Source organism: Squalius cephalus, assembly GCF_949319135.1.
Source record: "Squalius cephalus genome assembly, chromosome: 18".
In the NCBI taxonomy this organism is placed as follows: Eukaryota; Metazoa; Chordata; class Actinopteri; order Cypriniformes; family Leuciscidae; genus Squalius; species Squalius cephalus.
The window spans coordinates 22,544,269-22,552,511 of NC_137139.1; the positions used below are offsets into that span (position 1 = coordinate 22,544,269).

The following is an 8,243-nucleotide window of genomic DNA, read 5'->3' on the forward strand; positions in this document are numbered from 1 at the left end:
TCAGTGTGTATATTCACAAAGACAGCTATTGTCCCGCTGGTGATCGCCCACTGACCCGCTCTATCTGCACTGCACTGGTCATCTCAGAGGGACACGCAGCACAGCCAGAAGGAGTGCAGGGGTGTGAGAGGGATGGTGGGGGACAAGAGAGAATGGAAGAAGGGAGAGAGATAAAGGGAATGAACAGTAGATGAGCTTTCTGAGGTATAGCTGCATTTCTCAGATTAGCCCGTTTGGCCACAGGATGGCCACAGGATGTCCCCTTTCCATACTAGTCATCCAGGATTGATCGTTTATACCAAATTGTTTTAGCTTATATTTTAGAGCTAGTCCTTTAAAGAGGATGGATTTAGAGACAACTTCTCAGAGAGGGTTTTATCATTTTTTAGTGTGCATTACTTTCAACAGGACGACACCCTTTAACGCACCACTTCTGTAACAAATTCTGTGTATCCAATAACACATTTATTGTTGAACTTCAAAAACACCTACTGTTAGCTAAATTCACATTAATTTACATAATCCAAAAATATATTGTTGTGCAAACAAACAAACTTTATTTACAAAATATTATTCGCCAAAGTACATTCACGAGTTGAAAGTGGTAGTTGCATAGGCTGTCAATGGAGGGACAGAAAGTACTCAGATTTTATTAAAAAGATCTTCATTTGTGTTCCGAAGATGAACGAATGTCTTACGTGTTTGGAACGACATGAGGGTGAGTAATTAATGACAGAATTTAAATTTTCTCTTCAAAAGAATCTGTTCTTCAAAAGAACTCAAAAATAGAAAACTTTTGTAACATTATTATAATAATGAGACAATTTAATGAATTAATATTTTTGTGAATGTTATAATAAATGTTAAAGTTATGGTTTATTTGTGCTGTTATTCCAGAATAATTGGTTTTAACAAAAAAGCTTTTGTCATGTTAAGTTGTGTTGAAGTTGATTTAACTCATAATTTTAAGGCAACCGTGTAAACTTCTTAGTTAATTGTTACAACAAACTATATGCAGTTAAGATTAAGTTGAGTGAACTTAAAATTGTTTGTTCATATAATATTAAATTAAGTTGAGTGAATTTATATTTGTAAGTTAACTTAATCCCTTTGATTGCTTGAATAAGTTGATACAATATTTAATCTTAAGTTATGACAACAAAACAAAATAATCTTTGATTCAAACAACAAAATAATAGTTGAAACAACAAAATCACTTGTTGTAAAAACTCACATTTTTAGTTTCAATGAACTCAAAATTTTAAGGCAACCAGGTAACTTACTTTTTTGAGTCAAACTAACAAATCATTTTTTACAGTGTATAAATGTCTTTGGTCTTTACTCTCACTTTTGATCAATTTAATGCATCCTTGCTGAAATAAAGTATTAATTTAAAAAACATCTTACTGACCCCAAACTTTTGAATGGTAGAGTATAGTATATGGGATAAAAAAAATTGATTGTGATCGGTCACTCTGAATTTGCAAACTACAAGAGTACTGAACTCCTTTCATCCTCAACCCAAGACTTTACTTATCAATGCACTCTGAAACAAAAGATCATGGAGAAAACATGGACGGATGGCATACCTCGCTTGCTCCCTGTAAGAGAGCATTTACATAAGGCACTTGCAGCCACACAACCAGTGGACTTTTGTCCTGCATTGATTGCCCACAGAGTTGGAACCTATCGCCAAATGTCTATGACGAGAATCTACAAGTACATGCTCTGGGGCACGGCCTGAGTCAATCAGCAGCCATTATCCCAATCCATTTCTATCATGCTGAGTGCCAAGTGGAGAGCCCACAGCACAGCTGTCTAAGAAGCAAACACACAAAAGCCCAAGCTCACTGAACCAGCATTAACAGTGTCAGCACTAGATCCCATCGAACATGGGGGATATTGCATGTTAGCCACTGCATAGAAACATTGAATGCTAAATGCATCATATTAAGAGCAGTTAAGGACAAAGCAAAGTTTGAAAGGGAAGAAAACTTTGGTAACTAGGATCCATCTACATTGCAGTCTGAAACTCATGCCAGGAATTCCTTTAAAAGTACTGAACCAATCACAGTTTCAAACAATAACCAATTATCCACTGAACTCTGTGCTCCTTAAAGATGTGCCTTCAATTGATCAGTCACTGGAATTACTAGAGTTGAAACATGATGTGGTGCAAATAATGTGCAAATCTTTTCTAAAACAGTTATGGTGATAATAGCATAAAAAAAAAAATCTCATGCTGGGAATTTCCCTGTGGGTTAGAGGAATAATTCATATTATTTTTATCAAATGAATATTCGGCCATTATTAACTCACCCTCGTGTCGTTTTAAACTCATATGCTGTTATATTTTTCTGTGGAACATTTTTGAGAATTTCTTAATGAATTATTTAACACTGCTCTTTTTGACAGTGATCGTGGCTGTCAAGCTCAAAAAGGACAAAAACATTTTTTTAAATTAAATTATCATAAAATTCTCTCCTCTCTCATCACCCATTTGCATTCAAAATGATAAAATTATTTAGCAGCAACATAGAAAAGAAAAAGGCATGTTAGTGTTAGACTATGCCAAAGACGTTTAATCCTTCAAATTGTAAAAAATTAAATACATAATAATAATGATAAACTAATTAAATCATTGTTTGGCTTTGCAGACCCGTCACAATTTCTTTATTATTTGTATTTTTTTATACAAATCTATTTTTTTGTTTGGCATAGTCAACAGGGAGGGCAAAATTAAATATAAAATAAATAATAAAATAAATTAATTTTTAATTAATAATAATCAAAAAATTGAAATTTTCTGTTCTTTATTTGTTATCGTATAGCTTCAGAAGACTTATACTGCCTGGAACACTTTTACTGTACATTTATGGTGTTTTTGGTCATGGTCAGTATGAACTGTTGTATTTATTTATTTTATTTAATAGGGACATGTGTGAACAATAAACCTGTACCACACTACAACATTTATAGCCAAGGCTAATTTGCAATGTCCGTCCCTAGAAGGGCTTTTCACATACATACAGAAAGTACAAAAAATTCATTTACATTTACAGTAAGATGACAGTATGATAAGAGTTGGGTAACAGTTCTTCAAAGAAGGCTACTTTTCTGTTCCACGGAAGATAATAACCGCATACAGGTTTGGAACAACATGAGGGAGGAGTACATAATGACATCATTTTAATATTTGTGTGAAATATCATTTTAAATGTTTGAGAAGTGCACAAATACCTTTTTAGAAAGGAAGTAATCCTCAAGGTTGAGTCTCCAAGCCATAATAATATGAATGGTGGACAGCACAGCTCCGGTGATCACAGCCGCCCTCATTCGCACCGGCAGCAGCGTGTAGATGATGTAGATGAAGAACACCGTCCACCATATCCCTTCAGACGCGCTGGGTGGCGCCACCATCAACAAACCATACACCTGCACCACCACTAACACCCCCATGACCAAGTAGCTCACGATCCACATGTAGTCCTGGTGGAAGCCATTTCTGTTACACACCACCATCAAGGCTAAGAAAAGGCCCATGGCTACGGAGAGCACCGAGGCAAACGGCACAACTGGTTGACCTTGGACGCAGTGGAACGCCAGCATAACCCCACAAACCACAACCAGGACCCCCATCAGCATCGTAAGAGAGCTCTGGTTGAGCCTGAAGAAGTACCGTTGATACAGTCGCTCGAGCTTGGCTGACTTGAACTTCTTGGACTGAAAAACGTCAGCCAGACGCAACAAGCAAGTTGAAAAACACCTGTCGGGGCCCTTTCGCTCCTCCCCGCCGTCATCTGGGTCCTCACCATCTTTCTTTTTCCTTGTCTCAGCATCTTCAAACGCCAGGTCCACGGCTCTCAGACCCACATCACCCTTCCTGCCATAATGGTCTTCCTGCCAAACGCAGCGTGTGCTGAAGTTGCTGCTGGTGGCGCCCCCTGCTGCACGGGAGTAGTGTTGTGACGGGGGCTCTATGGACGCAGAGTCCCGTAGACAGCTCATGTAGCGTGGGTTGCACAAGGACGAACCCCTTTTACGCCTCGATTTCCTGCCATTGCGCTCGCCCCACGCCGTCTTATGATTGTCCACTCTTGCAGCTTTAAAGCCATTGACCCAAGACATTCTGACAGCACAGAAAAAAAGGTCCATAAGAAGAACAGAATACTTGCTTAAATAAATAACTATTCTTTTATTTTTAATTATTAATTATGTCATGTAATATCAGCATCAAAGGCTATATTCATGTCAAAAAATAATAATACAAATAAAACAGTATACATTTAAACTTATAACAAGACTACGAAATCAACTATGCGAATAAACTATTTTAATTCTTTAAAAAAGTATAGAGTTATGTTCCCTTTAATAAAGTCTAAATAAAATAGTCCTATAATTGTTGCTCGTTTCACTTTGGATTCTTTTTAAACAATACTGTAGGAATTTCCATGCTTTTCCTACTAAATTCCTAATTTATATTTGACAACAAAATTGATCATTTTAAGCATAAGCCTCAAAAAGGTTTTTAGGATCATGAGAAGCAAATTCTGTCAACTGTGTTTAAACTTTTAACTGGTAGCTTATTTACAGAGCGAACATTGCCAAATAGTTTAGCGAGGTCGACTTACCTGTGTGGCTTCCCCTTTGTGTGGCGGCACTGCTCCCTTTAGCAAGGCACTGCATTTACTCTAGTGTAGAGAGATGATATTACCAGCATTTTTCTGAGCTCAGGGTTTGTCAAGTTCCGGGACACCCACTTAAGCACAGGGTCAACAGAAAATCCTTGTATAGAGCCAGGATCTCTGCATCTCTCGGCCACCCGAGTCTGTTGATTCAACACAAATAGAGCAGATGCAGCATGAGCAGAGGTAAAAAAACGAAGAAAAAAAAGCACATGACAAACCTCTGAGAATATCAGTGTCTGATTACCGCTAATAGCTTTCGATAATAGCTGCTGCTGAATTTGTTGTTGACATTAATGTGTGTTTATTCATGTTTATGCCTCAATAGGTTAGTAAAGAGTATTGATTTCAAGCTGTAATTAACCGGCTATTTCTCAGAAATGTTAATTCACGTGAAAGCAAATAAAAAGAGCTGAAAATTAAAGAGGAAACACTGTATTGTTAGAATTGACAGATGCTAAAACTGTCCAATCAATCGCACAGTAAATCTATGAGTGCATAAGGGAAAAAGAAAATCACAAACACAAACGTTTGAAAGGACTTAGGTTAATCCGACCGTCCAATTGCAGAGACTTTTAAAGCTAACCACAAAAACAGCACGTTAAAGACGGAGATTTTCCCAAAATATACACACACAGGCCAGCCGCCAGTTTCAAGCTTGCTGTCTGAAAACAAAGGACTTGCTGCCCGTGTGCCATCATAAGTCAACGCTCTGTAATTCAGATGAAATTGTCCATGCTTCCCTAAATTTGCTCAGATGAGTCACCACTTTACCTCATGTCAGGGGCATTAGTGACTTCAAAAGATTTTTTGAACAACCGTCTGGAAATTAAATAAGACATAACCAACTCCAATTCAGCTCTGAAATACAGATTTTAACCACAATGACATCAAGTTTTAGCATGATCCAATACTAAAATTCATATAAAAATAAATATATATTTTTCATTTTTTTAATTACTGCAATTTTTGTAACACTGCAGGATTATTTCAAATGATCTAGTAAAAGCAGCCAAAATGTGATGAAAATTTCGGAAAAACTTGAAACATATGTAAATTCTAACCCCACAATTATTGATCAAAATCAAACACAGCTATCTAAATAAAATTATAGCGGTCTGTGGGAAACTTGGGCTGGTTTTTCCTTCATGGATCCCACTCTAGAGACATTGTGGCTTCACATTCTATTGCAAGCACTAATTTAACTTGGCAGGAAGATTCAACCATTCATTCAGTAGCCTATAGTACAGACATGAGGGGGGAAAAACGTAAGGGATGACAAAAATTTCGAACCTTTAACTTTGCTGCAATAAAACTAAACAATTATCCCGATGACAGGAGAACGATCCTTTACTTTAACACCTCAAACTGTACACACAAAATGCTTAGAGAAAAACAAATAAAAAGTCATAGTGCATATTATCCAACTTTCCCAGAGTCTTTACCTTAAAAGCAAAACCATGAGAGTCTACAGGCACAACACTCAAAAGACTATACAATATTATCACTTATATATGCAATGGTATGATTTAGACACCACGTTTAAATGATGCCACAGTTGTTAAACAAGTACTCACCATAAACATACTCTGGTTGTCTGGTTTCTAGTGCATAATTTCATAACAGAGCCCTTTTGGAGTAGGGTTACAGCTGCTGAATGTAAACTCAACATACCTGGTCGTGAAGAGCTTGATCTTGAGAGACAAACGCAGCTACATAACCTGCATTTTCTACACTACTGTTAATTCGCTTTCATCAACGACTACAGCAACTGTAACATGTTGCCTGAGGTTCTTACGACGCTGACGCTGCTGCTGCTGCTAACAAGCCATACAACACACTGCAAAACAAGCACACATTTCAAGAGTAAGCGAAAGCACGTCCGTAGGGCAAGCAGCACTCACCCAAAACCCCCATTAATCAGCAGCGCAGTGTCCTTCAGTAGCGAAATCACGGAGGGGAACTGTCGCTTGTCCGCCAGCGTGTGAGTGTGCGTGTGCGGTCGGGGAGTGACTGGGCGATGGTTACATTCTCACGCACGCTTCTGATACAGTCACGTTGGTCTTCATGCTTCTTCACGCGCTGCTACTATCCACTGAAGTCGGGAGTCCCCCTAGAGGTGCAGCCTCTCTCTCTCTCTCTCTCTCTCTCTCTCTCTCTCTCTCTCTCTCTCTCTGTGTGTGTGTGTGTGAGGAGCAAATGACCCCACATAGATAGTAAAACCAGAAATGTTTGGACATTGTGGTGACCAGCCACACGATGAAACACACGATAAATTAAAACATAAAATGCAAACATTGTAATATTTTGTAATATCATACAAAATATTAGCTCAGTATAAAGACAATAACATTTAATGGAAAGACCCCAACTATGAAAAACACTGTCGGGGTTACACATGCTGGATTGAAATGAAAATGGCTTTTAAATGTAGGCTAAATACAATTCCTGAATTGAGGTAGCAACTACAATACAATAAGGATTTAAGAAATTGGAATTAAAATGAACTGAAATTCAAAGAAAATAGCCTTTACGATATATATTAATATTATTTTAAGTGAAATAACTGTAATTGTTTTGGTTTTTTTATGTCTTGAAAGTCTTAAAATTGACAGATAATATATATTCCCATATACTGTCCCTATATAGGGTGAATTCAGGTTGATTGGGACACTTTTTTCCAGTCATCATGACAAAAAGTGTCCCAATCAACCTGAATTCACCCTATATCGCATATATATAGGCTGGCCTTAATTGCCCCATGTTTTGCTTCAAATCTAATATGTCAACAGGTTTCTGATTTAGGTTAGGGTTTAGAGGCAGGGCTAGTAAAAAAAAAAAAAAAAAAACTGTGTAAGCTGTGGTTGTGTGTACTGAAGGTGAAAGAACATCATGCATCATACACAGGAACATGGCAATATTTCACACATTCACCCTGCTGACACTAAAGATCTTCAATTGTTCTGTGTTGTGTAAACACACACTACCAGCCACAGGGTTGGATACACTTGACTGACTTTATGGTTCAAACAAACAAAAAAAGGGGCAAATAAATAAATAAACAAATATTGTCTGTTTATGTATTTATTTACAAACATATAATTTTAATTAAAATATTTGTAAATAAATAAGCAGACAACAAGTATTCAACATATGGAAACTCATTCAAAACTGTTCAAAAGTTGATGTGGGAAGCCCAGTGTGTGCAGAGCTGTTATCTGTGGCTATGTTTAAAAAGGCTAAAATATAATAGTTTTGATTATAGTTGAACATTTTTCTGCTCACATAATTTCCACACTTGCTTTTCTGGTATTATTCTAAAATGTGGAAAATAGTAATAATACAGAATGAGAGGTGTGTCCTATCTGTTGACTGGTAGTGTATGTTTTTCATCAGAATAATTACATGACAGAACATTACAAACAGGCTTCTGGCTTCACTGCCTTTTAAAGCGGTTGTTCTGGACAATGTTTTCTTTCTGTTTTGCTTATTGGAGTTCCATTGTGAGGCTAGCCTGAGGATTCTACACTGATAAAAACAATATGCGCTCCTGTCTCT

General features: G+C 37.2%; 1 protein-coding gene across 2 annotated transcripts in view; it reads right to left on the reverse strand.

Moving 5' to 3' along the window:
• The window catches only part of adcy6b (adenylate cyclase 6b), a 32,074-nt gene extending 25,286 nt beyond the window's left edge, over positions 1 to 6,788 (reverse strand). Inside the window, exons 1-3 of one of the 2 annotated variants that reach the window (XM_079849170.1) lie at positions 6,590 to 6,788; positions 4,632 to 4,828; positions 3,241 to 4,129 (exon numbers count right to left, since the gene is read on the reverse strand). In XM_079849170.1, the coding sequence (XP_079705296.1) occupies positions 3,241 to 4,128 (888 nt within the window). In that variant the 5' untranslated portion in view covers position 4,129; positions 4,632 to 4,828; positions 6,590 to 6,788. Of the gene's footprint in view, positions 1 to 3,240; positions 4,130 to 4,631; positions 4,829 to 6,359 lie in introns of both variants that reach the window. The other variant, XM_079849171.1, reaches the window with a different exon arrangement.
• Positions 6,789 to 8,243: the final 1,455 nt, after the last annotated feature.